This window comes from Trachypithecus francoisi, unplaced genomic scaffold, assembly GCF_009764315.1.
Source record: "Trachypithecus francoisi isolate TF-2019V2 unplaced genomic scaffold, Tfra_2.0 Lachesis_group1, whole genome shotgun sequence".
Taxonomy (NCBI): Eukaryota; Metazoa; Chordata; class Mammalia; order Primates; family Cercopithecidae; genus Trachypithecus; species Trachypithecus francoisi.
Window position 1 is genome coordinate 97,082,103 of NW_022681454.1, and position 19,034 is coordinate 97,101,136.

The window sequence follows — 19,034 nt, forward strand, 5'->3', positions numbered from 1 at the left end:
TTAGCTAGTGAGGTTCCATGGGAGTGGGGCCCACTGAATGATGCTGCTTGGCTCCCTGGCTTCAGTCCCCTTCCTACAGGAGTGGATGATCTCCTTCCTCACCGGAATTCCCATGGCCAGGGCATGAAAAACAACTCCTGCATCTCAGTGCCTGCCCAAGTGACCACATGCCTGAGTGGCTGCCAACCTGAGTGACCCTGACAGCCTGCACAGCTCTGTGCTTGGGGATCCAAGGCCCTGGTGCCGTGAGCTCATGAGGGGATCTCCTGGTCCATGAGTTTCAAAGATCCATGGGAAAAGTGTAGTTTCCTGGACAGGGTAACAGGATCACTCACTGCCTCCTTTCACTAGGGAAGGGAACTCCCCTTGCCCCATGCTGCTCCCAGGTGGGCCATCATCAACCCACTCTGCTTTTCCTCACTCTCTATGGGTTGCACCAACCGCCTAGTCATTCCCAATGAGAAACCTGGATATCTTAGTTGAAGGTGAATTCACTTGCCATTTTTGTTCTTCTCAGTGAGAGCCACAGACCACAGCTGCTTCTAATCGGCCATCTTTGGCTAGTGTTCTGAGAATGTCTTGTTATTACAACACTTACATTGAACTACTTAGGGGTAAAGAGGCATCATGTCCAAAATGTACTCTCAGATGATTTAATAAAAATAACAATATAAATATATGGGGAGAAAAAATGATACAACAAATGTGATAAAATGTTAACACCTGCAGGATCTGAGTGAAGGATAAGATTATTATAAGTTTTTCCGTAAGTCTAAAACTATTTCAAAATATTAAATTATTTTTTAAAAAGAAACTTATCTAACTGGGAACAATGAATGAATTAGATCTAATATATTCATATGGTTAAATCTGGAAAATATAACAGTAAGCAAAAAACCAAACAACATATACACCAGATAATATTTATTTAAATTTTTAAAATCATAAAACAATATATATTATTATTCATATATGAATATGTAATGAAGGTTTAATTATTGTGGCAAAGGGTGAGGAATGAAGACAGGAAAATGGGGCAAACATCATAATAACATATTTCTTTTAAAATAAAGCTAATTGCAATGTGACGAAATTTTAACATGTGTTTTATCTGTGTGATGGGTGCATAGGTATCCATTATTATTTTCATACTATCTATGTGTTTGATACATGTTACAATTAAAATATTTTAAGAAAAAAGATGTTAATGGTTCAAAGGATCTAAAACCCCCAAAACTTCCCAGTGTACCTACTGCCACAAACCAAACGGTTTTTGAAGGTGCTTACATCTAAGCCCAAAGATGGAGTCATATAACAACAAATAACTATAGAATACCGGGAATAAAGATCAAGATAATACTGAGAATGCCTTTTCTTTGCCCAAGATGTCTCTTCAGCCTTTCTTTAAATCTATACTTACTTTTAGAAATTTCCTCACTAGAATTACTTCTTCTACATCTCATTAAAGTATAAAAATACCATAGGTTCAAAGTACTATGTATTTCTGTCTTATAATTGAGTAAAACCAGACATACCATCTATATTCATTGTCTGTATTCATGGATAACACATACATTTCAACTGTCTCAACAAAATCTTGACAAGTCTGGTCAGGTTTGAAATTTAAACTCTGGATGAAATGAATTAGCTACATTATAACTGATATTTCAGTCAAAGAGAAGCTCCTTATTTTTTAAATATAGGAGTTTTCTGGAATAAATGATGTTTACATTCTCAGATTCAAATTCTTTTAAAAATAAAATGTTATTTTTTATTTTCAAATTCAGAAAAAGAATATCTATGTATTATTTATGATTATTCATTGTGGCAGAGACTCCTAATAATTTACTCCCATTTCTTCTTCTTCTTCTGAGATACACAAACTGTATTGCCCATCGTCCCTGGCAGTTAAGTATGGCCATGTGACTGGCTATAGCTGCAAGCCTGGCCTACAAAAACTTCCAATGCATAATTCCTCATTCTCTTCTGCCAGCGGGATACAGATGACAACAAGTCCCTAGAGGATGACAGAAACACAACTGGAATAATCCTGTGTCCCTGAATCTCAACATGAAGGAAAGTCACTTAATAAGCATGTCCATATGAATGAGGAAAAAAAATTCTACTGTATTAAACCACTAAAATTTGGGGGTCTATTTATTACCACAATTAGTGTTACATTAACTAAAACGTGTAATCATTTTTTTCTTGGAGAAATAAGCCAGAAAAAAAAAGAAACCCATATGTAAATCATAAACAATTTTCCAATTGTCAATATGAAATACATTATACTTACAAATTGAGGTTTGTAATACGCTGGACCAAGTGTACTGTCACTAGCAGGTGGAAAACATTTTATAATACTGCCATCATCATTAATATGATAACCATATGACTTTCCACAAGAAGGAATTGAAGGAACATCAACACTTCTGGTAAGTGTAGGTGCTCTTGAAATTTTCTACAAGGAAAACATTTTATATTATTTATTCCAAGGCAAGAGGAAGGGGAATGAAGAACCAAATATTAAAAGTTACTAAAAGGCAACTATTAAATATTGATTTAATGAGTTTCATGATATAAAACAAAAATGATTGTTTTGTTATTGTTTTTTTGAGATAGGGTCTCACTCTGTCACCCAGGCTGGAGTGCAGTGGTACAACTTGGCTCACTGCAACCTCTGTCTCCCGGGTTCAAGCGATTCTCCCCACGACCTCACCCTCCCAAGTAGCTGGGACTACAGGCGTGCACCACTATGCTTGGCTAATTTTTGTGTTTTTAGTAGAGATGGGGTTTTGCCATGTTGGCCAGGCTGGTCTCGAACTCCTGACCTCAAATGATCTGCCAGCCTCGGCCTCCCAAAGTGCTGGGATTAGAGGCATAAGCCACTGTGCCTGGCCAAAAATGTTTGTTTTATAAAAGTAATTTAAAGGAGTGATTTCAAGCCTGTTGCTTCATACTATAAACCAAGAGAATGTATTTCTATTAAATTTAGAGTAGAATAGAATATAATAGATAACTATTAAAGTCATCATAAGAAGCAAGGATTTTTCTCATTTGGGTCAGTTACTTATCTTGCTTAGTAAAACCATCATTACTAATTCTAAAAACAGGCAATCCTATTCACATCAACAATCATGCTATTATACTATCTGCTATGCAAAAACAAACTTTGTATTTTTCAGTAATACTTTCTGGCTTCATTCATTCCCAGCTCCTGACTTTTGCTTCCACATTTCCTGAGTCTTGTATAAATATCCTAAGTATGTAAGCTATATAGCAGGAAAATGTCTATGATGTAATGCTAAATGGAAATAACAAAATATAAAAGTGAATTATGAATATAGCTAAGTTATGTGAAATTATATATAAATGTATAAAGGCACATACCTATATAATTTAATACCAAAAGATGCTATGCAAAAATTAACAGAAAATTCATGTTAGAGTCAGGAGTTTTAGGGTGATTATCCTTTTATCAAAATTTGGTTTAATGTAAAATATTTTATAATTTAAATTAAAAAATGAAGCTATAACATACATTACAAATATTAATATAAGATATATCAACTAAAAGTACAGGCATATAAAGGACTTAGTTATTGGGAAACTGAAATTATTAAGAATATATTGATTCCTGAAGTTTCTGTATGAATAAATTAATGCTATAGTTGCATATTCACGTGCCCATGTACAATTATGTTATAAACATACTCTCAGTAGCAAATTTTCTTTTTCTTTTTCTCTGAGACAGTTTTTGCTCTTGTTGCCTAGGCTGGAGTACAGTGGCATGATCTCTGCTCAATGCAACCTCCACCTCCCGAGTTCAAGCAATTCTCCTCCCTCAGCCTCCCGAGTAGCTGGGATCACAGGCACATGCCACCACACCTGGCTAATTTTTTTGTATTTTTAGTAGAGATGGGGTTTCACCATGTTGGCCAAGCTGGTCTCAAACTCCTGACCTCAGGTGATCCACCCACCTCGGCTTCCCAAAGTGCTGGGATCACAGGCATGAGCCACTGAGTCCAGCTGTTTTCTTTTTTAATACAATTTTGCGGGGGGAGGGGGGGAAGTCTCACTGTGTTGCCCAGGCTGGAGTATAGTGGCATGATCTTGGCTCACTGCAACCTCTGCCTCCCGGGTTCAAGTGATTCTCGTGCCTTAGCCTCCCAAGTATCTGGGATTACAGGAGTGTGCCACTATGCCTGGCTAATTTTTGTACTTTTTTAGTAGAGACAGGGTTTCACCATGTTGGCCTGGCCAGTCTCAAACTCCTGGCCTCAAGTGATCTGCCCCCACCTCCCCGGCCTCCCAAAGTGCTGGGATTACAGGTGTAAGCCACCACACCCAGCCAGAATTTTATTTTTTATCAAATTAAAGACAACCATTAAGTAGTTTCAGTAATACCTATGAGATTAATTACCAAATTAAAATAAGAAACCATTGAATGGCTTTCCCTCCTTTCAGTACATTTAAAAAGTATTTGTGTGATGTCAAGACTTTCCAAAATATAGCCCCTACCTCCATTCTTGATTCCTACAACTCCCCCTTCACTTCTGTACTCCAAACATTCCAAAGAATTTTGTTCTTTCCGGTAATATATCATACTACCAAACATTTCAGTTTCTTTATTCATGTGGATTTTTCTGCACATAAAGTGGGAAAAAATATTTTTTCCCATTCCTTTTAACTACTCGGTGAATCCTTCTTCAAGATCAGGTCCAATTTGTCTCCCCTATTCCCTACAAAGACTCTCTACTTTGAGCTACTACTGAACACTGTATTATGGCTCTAAGATAGCATTTCATTAACAGTATTGTACTGAATTTCATTCATTATTTTCCTATTAAAATTATACATCTCAGGAAGCAATAATTTTTTCTATGTATTACCAACATCTAGCATTATATATATGGCCACATAGTCACTCAAAAAATATTTGATAAACCCCCAAAGTAAATGAACATTTACTTTGTCCCCACACACAAAATATCTGATATTTAAATATGCTTACAAAATTTAACCTCAATGTCATTGCACTGATATTATTCAACTAAGTATTTAGCCTTAAAATATAACTTCCTAAACAAAAAACTGATCAAAATGTAATATGAGCTACATGAAAAAGTTATGACAAGAGAAGAAGGGAACCACTCTAAACAAACAGTGACCAAATCTGCTCGATAATAGTATTTATTTCAAAGAGGTAGCTTTTGATGTAAAAATTATTAATTATATAGCGCCCAATGTACCTTTCTAAACATACCACATACTATTCTTCTGTACAAATTCTTCATTTCAGTTAAAATAACCTTCTCATTATCTTCCATAAAAATCTCACTTCTGTATCTTCACTCATGTAACACTCCAGTTTGGAATCCATATTCCAACTCTGTTCTTCAATGTCATGTCAAAACCTCTATAAATCTTCCATAAATTATGCCTTCACATAATACAGTAATCCACCTTTAAATTCCTATGACATTTCATTACATGATCATTCATTTAGCAACTGTCACATCTTGTCTTGAATTACCAGCTACCTATCTGTCTATCTCCCATCTAAATTTTAAGCTTTTTTACCTCAGGAATCATATTTTTAATTTATTTTGTTTATATTTTTTCCTTCCTTGCCACCAGGAAGGAAATATATTGTTAACAGTACTTAACACAGAGTTTCCTCTATACATAGGTAAACCACTCAGGTAGTTTGTAAAATCTCCCTTACTTTTTATTCACCACAGATATTGAAAGTGACTATAGATTTATTAGGAGCAAATATGAAGTTAGACATGAATACAGTTAAAAACTAAAGTTTATTTACTTATAAAATAACTAAAATATAAATACTAACAAATCTAATTTTTACAGGAAGCCTTTTTAAATGTACTTAACATCACATAAAATATTAAACCTTGACTATTTTAACTTAAAAAAATGTCATTACAAGTATAATTTAAAATAGAAACGTACTGACTGAAGATGCTCTCTGGTCTCTAATACATTTCTGTTCATGATATCTTGTGTTCTAGGATAAGACTGACTATAGCTTGCTGGTCCTGGATTATCTGAAATAAACGTCTTAAAACGTTTCTCCCGGTTTTGTAGACTACGGCCTCCTTTTATGTTACACTAAAATGAAGAAGAAGAAAAAAACCTTCTGATATATAAAAGAAGCACTTTACAATTAATTTCTACTTGATAAACATTAATTATTATCAGAAAATAGTTTTAAAATGCAAGCTAAGAAAGTTCACCCTTTGACTGAAGACATAGTTCTAGTAAAAGGGGATAGCAAGAGAAGATAGCAATTATAGTTGTCAGTTTTAACTTGAAACTCAAAACTGAAATTTGCTGTACTTGGAGAACTTTGAGAGAGTGCAAGAAAACGCTATTTTAAAGAAGAAATCAGAGACGGGAATTCCCAAAGCTGTAGAGCAAGAATAAAAGCTCTTAGAAAAAATTTTACCCCTGAAATGAACTGAAAAAAAAAAAATGTTGGCATTCATATTGAAGGGGAAAAGCAAACCCTTCAAGGTTGTTTAGTGATAATTATTTTCACGAATAACGTTTTGGTCATTTCCAGAAAAAATTATAAAGACCAATTAGCAACAGCTTGGTTTTATGTTCAGATTAATTTTAAACATTGTTTATTACAGAGTAAACATTTGGGTAGAATCTTCCAGGGCTCTCCATGCTACATATCTGGATTTTCCAGAATCTGAAAATTATCAATTGACGAATATCCAATTAATTTGGGTAAAATTACATCATAAAGATTCCTGTAGACAATTACAGTGCAATCATTTCAAAAAGATGAGTTATGATAACAGTGGCTGGTATTTGATTGATCAGCTAAGATTTTAAGTCATTGATCTACAAATAGCCCTTTTCACATGTCCAGTTGCTCACAGCCACTGTTCACAGAGCCTGTCTCTAGTGGGCACCTTATTCAACTTCACTCAGCTTTTAAGAAACATACAAAGGAGGTCTTCTTTTAAAAACTGAGTCAAATTTTATTTTTAAATAGGCAATTCACTACTTGATTACTATTTTTAAAAGATCAGAATTTCTATGTTTAAAGAGTAGATGTATAAAAATAACTTTAATGATTTATTTTACAAAAACACTAACAAGTTGAACAAAAAGTAAAATCCTGTGAAAAGAGAAGAACTTTTCAAATTTTGATAATTTAAAAGCCATTGCCATAGGCTCTATGATCACACAAATCAAACTGCAATCTGCATCTATATCGATCACTTCAACAAGGACTTTATCTGGGCCTCCAACAGGTGAGTTAAAGGTCTGCTGGGATCAGCTAGCAGCCAACACATATAAAGGCAAAATTTATGTGAAAATGGCAAAAGGTGCCATACTCATGACTATGAAGATATCAGAGTTATATCTACTATTTCTAAATATGAATGAACCATTGAAGATAATCTGGTCACAGACTCTTGAGATTGTGCAGAAACAGGAGACAGATGACACAATGGCAATGGCTATAGCTTTAAAGCATGGCACAAAAACAAATTCTTTCACTCTACTGCCATTCCTCTTCTACACATTTTGACTATCTGCACAACTTCCATGGGCCGTAATTCATTCACGAGTCCTATTCTCTCATTCTCAAGGACCATACAGCATGTAACAATGTTTTGTGTCTTATAGAATATGTAGAATAATGAAAAACATCCAACCCAATCATGCAACCAACATCGAATACATTTATTTTCTATTATTCAAATTATAAAATATAATTTGAAAGTAAAAGACAATATGAGCAGAAAATAAAATACAACAAATGACATTTGGTCTATTCAGGGAAGAAAACACGATTTTATTAAGTCAATTATAGTAACTATAAAGTTACCTGTGCTTCTGAAACATTATAGTGTCCTGGACCTGGAACAGCTTTCTCAATGCTAGAGGCAATGGTAAAAGTACTTTCTCTGGCAGTCAAAGAAAGAAATGGTGCATAACTACCTATAAAAATAAAATCATATGACCAGCAGATAAGATAGGAGTCCAAGGATTTCAGAAAAAAAAACACTCAAAACATATATAATCATGAGTATCCTCAATTGTTAAGCCTTTATTTTCAGAACTAACAGCTAGTCAGAGAAGTTATTACATTTTTAAAAATCTGATATAAGATAAGAATTTTTTATTAATATATTAAATATAAGAACCTAAAGACCTGAGACTTATCGAACAACAAAAAAATACTAAAGAAAATAAAACCCTCTTGTCTTCTAATCATTTTTGGTGGGGACAAAAATGGCAGTTATATTTAGTTGTTAAAACATTTTTATCCTCAGAAGACCATTGTTTTATATTTTGAAAAAGCATATATTATTTGTAGAAAACATCTTATACAAACTTGTAAAGACAGCCTAGATGGAAATAATTTAAAGTGGGTTTACAGCAGATCATTCATCATGTCTCCTTGCCCAGGTACATAGTTGGTATCAGTAAATATTTCTTGATTGGCTGACCCTAAACAAAGGTTCACAAATACAAGACACAAATGTCTTTGGAATAAATAATAATAAGATTATACAAACTTGAATACTCTACTGAAAAACTGATTCTAAAAAATTCAAGATCTGTATTGGAAAAATTATTAGCATTTAAGCAATGCGGATATCAAAGAAGAGAAGGGAGAGAATAGAGCAGCAGCTATATTCAAATAGGTAATAAAAGAATGCAAGTGAAGATTCAAAACTTTTACACTAAATCTTGTATACTAAAGGAAAATGTGTGCTACTGTAAGAATGTATGGTGATAATATAGTAAAAATCTTGCTAATCTGGACTAATAACAAAAGATACTCTATTTAAAATAAAATAATATGTTTCTTTTGAGGCCCACATGTATTAAAATGCAACCAATGTCAAGAATTATTTATCTGTGTTAGGTATTGCAACATAAAAGAGGTGAGCAAAATATAGATCTTACCTCTAAAAAAGTAGTATCTTGAAGCATTAAGGAAAGTATTGTAATAATTTTAAACAAGGAAAAACATATCTAATGCCATAATGGAAGACATATGCAAATTCAAAAAGAAGAGAAGTTCTTATCCACATTGAGATGATCAGGAAAAACTTCATGGATGATGTTAAAATTCTAGGTGTTAATTTAGTGACTGATGGTTTTAGCTGGTTATCCCAAATCAGAGAAGAAGGGAAGAGAAGAGGGAAAGGTAAAAGGAAGGGAAAGGGAGGAAAGAAGGCAGACTGACCTTCAAATAAGTTACAAAGACCAGAAGACCAAAAATCCTTAAAAGTAAGCCAAGGTTCATTTTGAAAAGGCAACAGTTGTCTGGTAGAGCTGAGAAATGCAGGACACCAGTGAAACATTCTACTTACTCAGGGTAAATAGCCAGAGAACAAGAACCAGATTTCATTCCAAATACACATATAAATACACACACATACCCACTCAAACTACATATAAAATGAATCATACAAATTACCAGAGAGTGTACTTTCAAGATGCAGGAAAATATGACCCATAAAGAGGAGAAAAGTCAATGAAAAGAAACAGATTGAGAAATGAAAAGGTGGAATCAGCAGACAAGAACATTATCTATTATAAATATTCTTTATATATTCAACAAGGTAGAGAAAAGATGAACATGATGACAACATAAAGGGAAGGTATAAAAAAGACCCAAATCAAACTTACAGAATGAAAAATACACTGGATGGAATAACAAATGTTTGTGGATTAATAAAATATATCTTTTCTCAATTCTTAATCCCTTTAAAAAATATAGATGATCAATGACTTGTGATGGAGTTACTTCCCAATAAAATAATTGTAATTTGAAAATATCATAAATTGAAACTGCATGTAACATACCTAACCTATAATAGCATAGATTAGTTTACCTTAACATGCTCAGAACACCGGGCGCGGTGGCTCAAGCCTGTAATCCCAGCACTTTGGGAGGCCGAGGCGGGTGGATCACGAGGTCAGGAGATTGAGACCATCCTGGCTAACACGGTGAAACCCCGTCTCTACTAAAAGATACAAAAAACTAGCTGGGCGAGGTGGCGGGCGCCTGTAGTCCCAGCTACTCCGGAGGCTGAGGCAGGAGAATGGCGTAAACCCGGGAGGCAGAGCTTGCAGTGAGCTGAGATCCGGCCACTGCACTCCAGCCTGGGAGACAGAGCCAGACTCCGTCTCAAAAAAAAAAAAAAAAAAAAAAACATGCTCAGAACACATTAGCCTAAAGTTGGGCAAAATTACCTAATATAAAGACTATTTTATAATAAAATGTTGAATATCTTATGTAATTTATTGAATACTGTACTGAAAGTGAAAAATAGAATGGTTTTGTGGGTACTGGAAGTTTGGTTTCTACTGAATGCATATTACTTTCACACCATTGTGCAAAATTTAAAAAAATGTTAAGTTGAATCGTCATAAGTAAAGGACTGTCTGTGATTGCTTAAAGCAAAAATAGTCTCAATTTATTAAGGCATTATAGCAGATGTAGAAGTAAAATGTATAACCACAATAGTACAAAGGGTGAGCTGGGGGAAATAGAAGCATACTCTGTAAGGTTTATTTACTATATATGAAGTGGTGCAATATTATTTGAAGGTACACTGCAATAAATTAGAAATACATATTGTAAACCCTAGGCAACCACTTAAAAATAAAACAAGAGAAGTATAGCAAATAGGCCAATAGTGGACATAAAAAAAGAATTATTTTTTAAAAACCTTTATTCCTGCAACAAAAGTAAGGAAAAAGGAAAAAGAACAGATGAGATAAACTGAAAGCAAATAGCAAAAGAGTACATTAAAGCCCAAAGATATTGATAGTGAAATTAACTATAAAAGTTCTAAACACCTCAATTAGAAGGCAGAGATTGTCAGATTGTATAAATAAGACCAAACTTTATGCTGTCTATAAGAAACTCTCTTAAGATATAAAAACAGAAATTAAAAGGATGGACAAAGTTATAACATGCATCCATGAATTCAAAAAGCTGCAGTGCCTATATTAAAATCAGACAAAGCTGGCTTTAGAACAAGAAATAACAGGGATAAAAGATACATTTCATAATGATAAAGGGGTCATTTCATCAACAGGATTTAACAATCCATAATGAAAAGCAAGGAAGTTATTACCATAATAATCAGGATAGTGTTTAACTGTACGGGAGAAGGAAAATGTTGAAATAAAAAATACCAAAAAACTTTTTGGAATGTTCTATTTCCATTTTCTTTTGCTTTTTGTTTTTAGTTTCCTGTACCCACTGATGGCAAATCGATTTTTTAACTGAATATGTTCTTTTTAAGGTCTACATTTATATTTTATGTGGTTTTCTATGTAAGTATTCTATCTCATAATAAAAGGGTTTTAAGTTTAGGTTCATATGAACATTAAGGTAATCTGAGATAAATATGAAAACTAAGAAAGTGAAACCCACGCTACTTCTGAGGTAGTTGGCACCAGAACACAGCAGGGCCCCTAAATGAATCTACCTTAAACAAATGTAAAATTAGTTGGAGAGTACTGAAATTCATATAAAAGTTAAAAAAAAAATACACTAGCCATGTACTCAATGTATTATTAATACTATTAATGGTAGAATATATATATATATATATATATACACACACACACATACATATATGAAATAACTGGGTAACAAAGAGAATCAAGAAAGCTGGCACTCATAAAATCTTCATTGAAGTTTTCCAAAATTAATTATATAGAATCTTTTGTCAATAAAAGTATACAAGAAATATTGAGCACAAGTAAAACTACAAAAAAATTTAAATGTTTATAGTGATACACTCCATGAGAAGGAACTTACTTGTTTATTTATTCATAACTGTGTGCCTAATGTTTACAGTGAGGGTGACCAATAAACAAATGATCTTCTAAACTAGTCATCCATTCTGTAATAGTGAATGTTTTATTATGTATGGGAGATATGCATGTATGACAGGCAGTGAGGGTACAATAATGAATAAGATAAAACCCTGCCCTCAAATAGTCAGTAAGCCTGACAAATAGACAATTATGCTACAAAAAGCACCGCCAATAATTAAGGTATAAAATATATAAGAGGGTTCTAGGGAATTAGAGATGGTAGAGTTTGATATGGGACATATGGCTATATTGACACGTGAAGTGCCAACTACAAATTATAAATCAAACTGACAGAAAGAAGAAATTAAGTATATAGAAGAAGAGATTTGAGAAGAAAGAAATGAGTTCAGTTTGGGATATATTGAGTTTGAGGCACCAACAGAGAAAGATAAATCAAACTGGTATGGAGCAATAGTCAGTCAGTCTATGTTGAAAGAGAAAGTGGGCAGTATGTGATTAAAGGACAAATTCTATAGCTGCAACTACAGCCACAAAAGAAAGAAAAGGACATTTTTCACATATAAGCAGTAATTAGATCTTTGAAACATGTACTCATCTTCAGGACAACAACATATACCGCAATCACATACATATTATTATCTAAACTTTAAAAGAGACAGATTGCATTCCCTGATGCAGCTATATTCTGATAGGCTAAAAAGATAAAATTATCATTGTTGATATAAGTACACAGGCACAGGTATGAGGCCATAGCCAACTTATCCTTCTGTGGCCAATAAAGCTAACCACTCCCCAACCAAAAAAGAAATCTGGGAAAGAATATTTTTAGGAGATGATGTCACCCAGCTTAGCTAACTAATAGAGAACCAATAGATATAACTAATATACAGCTGCTATTTATTATATAAATAAGCCAAAAAGCAATGAAATACTCCCTGGCACAATAATGCCAGGAATAGTCACATTAGTAAAAGGAGTATGTTTTTATCACATGATACTAGGCTGGCTGTCTCTGGGGAATATTTACTTTAATAAGAGATGTTTGTTTCGCAGGTAATCGTGAGAAAATCAGGCATAGCTCTCACTAATCTGGAATTTGAGTATCCAATTTCTCCCACCTCATGAAAGCAGAAAGAAAAACAGCTTAGTCCTGTCCCCTCAGGTTGCAATTCCTGGGTAGAAGAGAGTCTCTCTGATCAAATGGCCTACAGCCAATGAAATAGTTTCAATTAAGGTAAAAAGAATTTCATGAGGAAAATGCAGAGACAATACCCTGAAGGACTGGCCTGGCCAAGCAGGCTACAGTGAGGGGACAGTGGGAGAGCGGCAGTTAGGGGAGAAAGGTTGGGAATAAAGAGTGTCGGTATCTAAGGCTCTCAGGTATTTTCCTCTTGCGAAATTCAAAGTAACAAGTTATATAAAGTCCCTACATCTGTTCTTCCCACACTATGCTCCACAAAATGAACCTGACCCTTAGCTGAAATAGTTGTACACTTCTGCATAGTCCCATGTGTTACTGGTCCTAAAGGTACATGAAGTAGTATGTACCTAGGAAAGAGATGGTAGCTACTTTTAAATTATCTTCCAGAGAATCCAGCAGAGAAATCACCAAAGAGACACCTGTTCCTTCTATTGATTTTCAGCATATTCTCTCTTAGTATTGCTAAAACAAAACATACAGGATGCAGCTGCTCAAATTTCCCCAGCATGGAATTTCATACTTTATCTCACAGATCAACAAGACACAATCCTATAAAACAGTAAAAGGGTTTTACCACACGCTCCTTACTTCTCTCTAAGCAAAGTTACAAGAGTTTTAAATTACGCTATATGTGGCTCATTATATTTTAATATTATTTCAAGATTACTGTTTGTTTTTTAACTTATGTGTTATGGTATTCAGCTAAAAACTAGGAATAATGGAGTAAAGATCATGGTTATTGCCCTCAAGCAGCTCACATTTTAGTGGGTCTGCCAGATAAGTTAATATTAATTACAATATAGAATCAAAGTGCTATAAAAGCCATTAAGGAGTCAAAGAAGAAAAACCTGAGAAAGAGTAGAGTCTGTGAACAACTTCACCTTAGCTGAATCTCAAAGAAAAAATAGGAATTAGCCAAGTGAAGAAAGAAAACAGTGTACTGGGCAAAAGTATCAGCAGATACAGAGGCACAGAGGTGAGTGAGCCTGAACTTAAGAAAACCGTAAAGTTGAAATTGCTGAAATGTAGGTCAGGTGGAGGTGGAGGTGTGGGAGATGATGTCAGGGTCCGGAACATGAAGAACACTATAAACCATGTTAAGGAGTTCAGATTTTAACCTTGATGTTACAAAGGACTTTTTTCCACAAATAACGTAATATATCTTAGAAAGATCACTCTTGCCACAAGATAGAAGATGGATTGAAGACTGAAATAAGGAAAAACAAGTAATATTTTATAGGTTTAATTCAAAATAGAAATAATGAGAGCTTGAACTAAGTCAAGGACAGCTAAATGGAAAAGAGGAACTAATCAAAGAGGCACTGAGAAGATAGAATCATTAGGTGTTAATGATCAACAGGAGTAGTCAGGGAGAAAAGAGTCTAGAATAATTCCAAAACTTAAAGTTTATCATAAACTAATAGGGAATTTTCAAAAAGGGACCAGTATTGCTGGAAAAAATTATGAGCTCAGACACTTAAAACTTTGATGCCAGAGACCATCTAGGTAGAGATGTTCAAAAAAGTAACTGGTTATGACTCAAGGACATCAACAGCAACAACAACAAAAAAAGATTAAAAAGAAAAGAAAAACAAATAAAAGTGACTGGCAGTGTTGAAGGCCAAAAGATTAGGAGAAAGCCCATCTTAGAGACATAAATCACCTATATCTCTTAAGATTCCCTTCTGGGAGTCATCAGAATCAGAATATGGATAGTAGTCTATGGACACAAATGAGAAAGTACATATGACAAAAGCAACAAGCAAAGGATGGAAAGTACAGTATATAAACATTTAAAGATGTTTCAAATGAGAACTAAGCTCTGATTTTTTTTTTTTTTATCTTGCCCAAATTCCTATCTAAGGGGTCTAGGGAGTCATGCCTACAAACTATAAATTCTCATCAGATGGGTTTTATTTAATCCTATATATGACCACTGACTTTCCAATCTGACTCTTGAATAACATTATGAGACAAGGAAGAAAGTCAAAATGTTTTACTCAAAAATATATTTCCTTGCCATACCTTGAAATTGGCCTGCAAAGTCTCTCGTGGGAAAAATCAACATTCTATAGAGAATTCCCTTTCCCCTTCATTTTCCTTCCTTTCCAGACACAGGAGATAATCAACTAAGAGCCAGCAACCCTTTTGGGTCTGATAAGAAGCATTTTACAACCTGCGCTTTCTCTCTCAAGTCTGCTATCTGAACGATTCCTCTGCACAACAAAACTCGGTCTCCACAATCCTTTATCTAACCTGAACATTCCTTTTGATGCCAGTCTTCAGATAAACTCAACCAATTGTCAACCAGAAAATATTTAAATTTACCTATAGCCTGGAAGCCCCCAACTTTTGAGTTGTCCCGCCTTTCTGAACGAAACCAATGTATTTATTAAGTGTATCTGATTCATGCCTCATGCCTCCCTGAAACATAAAACCAAGCTGTACCCCAACCACCTTGGGCATATGTTCTCAGGACCTCCTGAGGGCTGTGTCACGGGCCATGGTCACTCATATTTGGCTCCGAATAAATCTCTTAAAACATTTTACAGAGTTTGACTCTTTTCATCAACAAGAAACATAAAAACATTTAAAGAAGGCCATGAACGACTGCTTGGAGAGGGGGAGAAAATGTTGCCCTGATTCAGCATTTCACAAATGTTTATTAGGTCCCAAACACGTCCCAGACACTCTTCCAAGACAGTAGTTGGGGAAAAAAAAAAAAAAAAACAGGAGAAAATGATGTTACATTTTGGAAAGAAGTGTTTCCAAGAAGCAAGTGGTCAGTTGTGTCAAAATGAAGGATTGCAAAGTGTCATAGGTGGTCATTGTTAGCCACCTATGACTATTGTTGGGTGAATTAATGCTTATAATGCCCAACTCCATTAAAATAAAGACATAGAATAAGCTGCAAGAATAGTAATATCAGATGCTGTGAAGCAGTACAATTCAACACGTGAAACACTGACAGAAGTCAAATTTGTACTCCACCCCAAGAAACCTAAACCAATCCTTATCTGATCAGTCATGTAACAGAATAATGGATCCTGGCATTTGCTGGAAAATACATAGTGTAGGTATGGGGAAAATGCAAGTTAAGAAAAACTATCATTTGGACAGTATTAAGCTCCAGAAAATCATCAGAATAGAAAAAGTAGAAAGCAAAATTGATGTATTTATTTTTGCCTAAGTCACTAACTGCAAACAAACGAGGAGAGCAAATATTATTTAAATTATCCATCCCCACTTCACTGGTCAAAAATATAGCTTTTCTTTACAGATTTGGAGAAAAGGGGCTCCCCTGAAGTGTGTCAGAAGATGAGGATGGTCAGAAAAATCTGTCTGAAAAAAAAAAAAACGGAACTATCTTTAAATAATACTGCAAAATAGAAATATAAGCTGCATCTTAGTAAATAAATGTCTCCGGTTAATGGGAGGAAAGGTGTGAGGCAGGCAGGATTACAAAGCAATGAGAGAGCGGGAGGTAAGGGCACAGGATTTGGGGACTCATATAGTCAACAGAGCCAGGAAATCATCCTAGACCTAAAGTGCACAACCAAAAGTAGGATGTAAACAACTATTGTAGAATCAAAAGTCCTAGACATATGCCCACCAGCCTTTTGAAATGGGACAAGTGATACCACCAGTCTCATCTGTAAAATAAAAGTATAGTGTTTTCCTTGACTACTTCATGTTTTGTTATATTTACAAAATGGTGCTATTCTGCTCTATGTTTAACTCACAAACACACAGAAGCGGAGCGGGCTGAAGATGGGATGCCTGTCACAGGAGATCGGCCTCTCCCTGCATCTTACCTGTTGCCTGCTGCTTCAGGAAAGGTACCTGGTAGGATCCAGGACCCACATGGGCCTCAGTGCTGCCACCTTCAGCCAATTTGAGCAGGCGGGGAGCCCGATCATACATAGTGCCCGGGGTGGTGGGGGCGCTGGGAAAGGGCAGGTGCCGAAAACGATAAAAACAAGGCGGCTACAGGTGTGGAGAAAAAGGAAGCCGACACCAGTCTGAGGAGGCCGGGACAGAACTTCCGTAAATAGATAAATTAGCATTGGGGTTGTCTCCCCGCCCGCTCATTGGTATCAAGTTTCCTGAAATCGATTTCTAGCCCTGTGGTAAAGTAGAGGGGTGAGCGACTAGAGATTAGACGTCCCACACAATCATCAGTTTGCCAGGCACGCTCCACCAAAATTGGGGATTAGGGATTAGACGCTCGCCCTGGTGCTTCCGGCCCTGACTCCGCCCACTTTTCTCCGCCCGGAAGCCTGGGGAGGAGGCGGGCCCAGTCTCTGGGGAGCGAGGTGGCGGCGCCTCCCTGGGCCGAGCCCTCGGAGCATGCGCGGCGAACCGTGAGCGAACTTCCACAGCTCTCTCCACCCGGAGCCCGGCGCACCTTAAAGAAGGCGGTACTAAACGTAGTAGCTCTTGGGATCCCGGTAACTTGGGGTCCCGAATTTTTTAAGTGTGCAGAAGAACCTTAAAAAATGCGCTAGGAAAGGTGAGGACTCACTTGACCTTAATCTGCTTCCCGACTCAGCGAACCTAGGAAAGAAAAAAGCAGTAGCATGAAGCAGAGAGCTTGGGGTTCCCCAGGTTCTCCCCGACTGCTACTGCAGCTCCACTTGTACTCACAGAGAAAAAGCACCTCTGATCTTAACCCGTAGATAGTCCAAACTAAGACAAACCCAGGGGTTAGGGCGGTAACAAGAAATGGGGAGCCCAGAAAAAAAAATCACGAAGAAGATAAGGGTAAAAAAGAAAGAAATGGGGACCCCAGGAAAGGAGGCGAAAAGCTCACCAACTGAAGCCGGGCAGGTGACTGAAAGCTGCCGCTTTTGTCGGATGCCAGGCAACCACAATATTGATTCATCTCTTTATAAAGCAAAGGCACTGAAAAAGCTCAGTCCACCCCCACTAAACCATGGGTCTCAACCTTGGGCAACAGAAACCTAGCTTGTCCTTGGGAGCTTAAGGAATCTATGTCAGAATCCACCTCTGCTTCTCGCAGGCTGTTTTTTCGGGGAAGAATTCTGTCCAGATTCCAAATATCCTCAAAGGCTTAGACGAATCCTACCTTGATCATACCTCACCTCCAAATGATCTACAGTACTTTAATTTGTTCCTACTACAAATTTTTATAGTTTTCATATTCCGTAGTATATACACGATTTGCCACTCAATTCTATGCAACATTTACTGTGGCTTCATTGTGCCATATATGTCGGAACCCACTCCTTGCGAGGCTATATGCTTCTCAAGGATGTATCTGTAATACCTTTTTTCCTGTTCAATAGCTAGCTAAATTATTTATGCACTTAAAAAACACGAATTGGTGTATACTATAGGTTCCATCCCTGCTAAGTTATGAGGATACAAAAGCATAAGAAAGTCCCTGCCCTCAGGTGTTCTCTCTCTAATGGGGAAAGAGACGTCTAATCCAAAACAAGAGGTGGCAAAGATTTTTTTTAATGGCAGGAAAACGAATATTGTAATATTTTGGAAACATCTCACCAACTTCGATTCTCCCTGCATTCTATCAGAAACCCTCATAATTCTCTCAACGTTATTTTAACCTTATTTTCCAAACTGCCACCTGTACCCATTCAGAAGAGCTAGATATTTACTATGACATATTAGAAAGAGTCACAGAGATGAAAGAGAAAAATTCATGTGCTCTGTATGACAATCCAGTGGTGCTGGTAAATTTGCCCACTATGTACTTAAGGACATCATTTGCCCTTGATGATCCAAACAAGGCTATCAACTCAAACTGCAAACTCAGGTCTAGGCCACGGTTGCCATAGGGACTGATGCAGAATTTCATGCCCCGTCTGGCCATTCTGTCTGCAGCAGTCTGCATTATTGTTTGCTGGGATATACATATTTTTAGAGATTGGAAATGGAAATGGTAAAGCCGACTTTATATGCTTTCTGTGTGATTTGATTTTCAGCCATTGAA

General features: G+C 36.0%; 1 protein-coding gene across 1 annotated transcript in view; it reads right to left on the reverse strand.

The window, feature by feature from the left end:
* Window positions 1-17,390, reverse strand: part of STPG2 (sperm tail PG-rich repeat containing 2) — a 683,119-nt gene extending 665,729 nt beyond the window's left edge. Inside the window, exons 1-4 of the mRNA XM_033214857.1 lie at window positions 16,876-17,390; window positions 7,874-7,986; window positions 5,974-6,132; window positions 2,297-2,461 (exon numbers count right to left, since the gene is read on the reverse strand). Of these exons, the coding sequence (XP_033070748.1) occupies window positions 2,297-2,461; window positions 5,974-6,132; window positions 7,874-7,986; window positions 16,876-16,984 (546 nt within the window). The 5' untranslated portion in view covers window positions 16,985-17,390. The remainder of the gene's footprint in view (window positions 1-2,296; window positions 2,462-5,973; window positions 6,133-7,873; window positions 7,987-16,875) is intronic.
* Window positions 17,391-19,034: the final 1,644 nt, after the last annotated feature.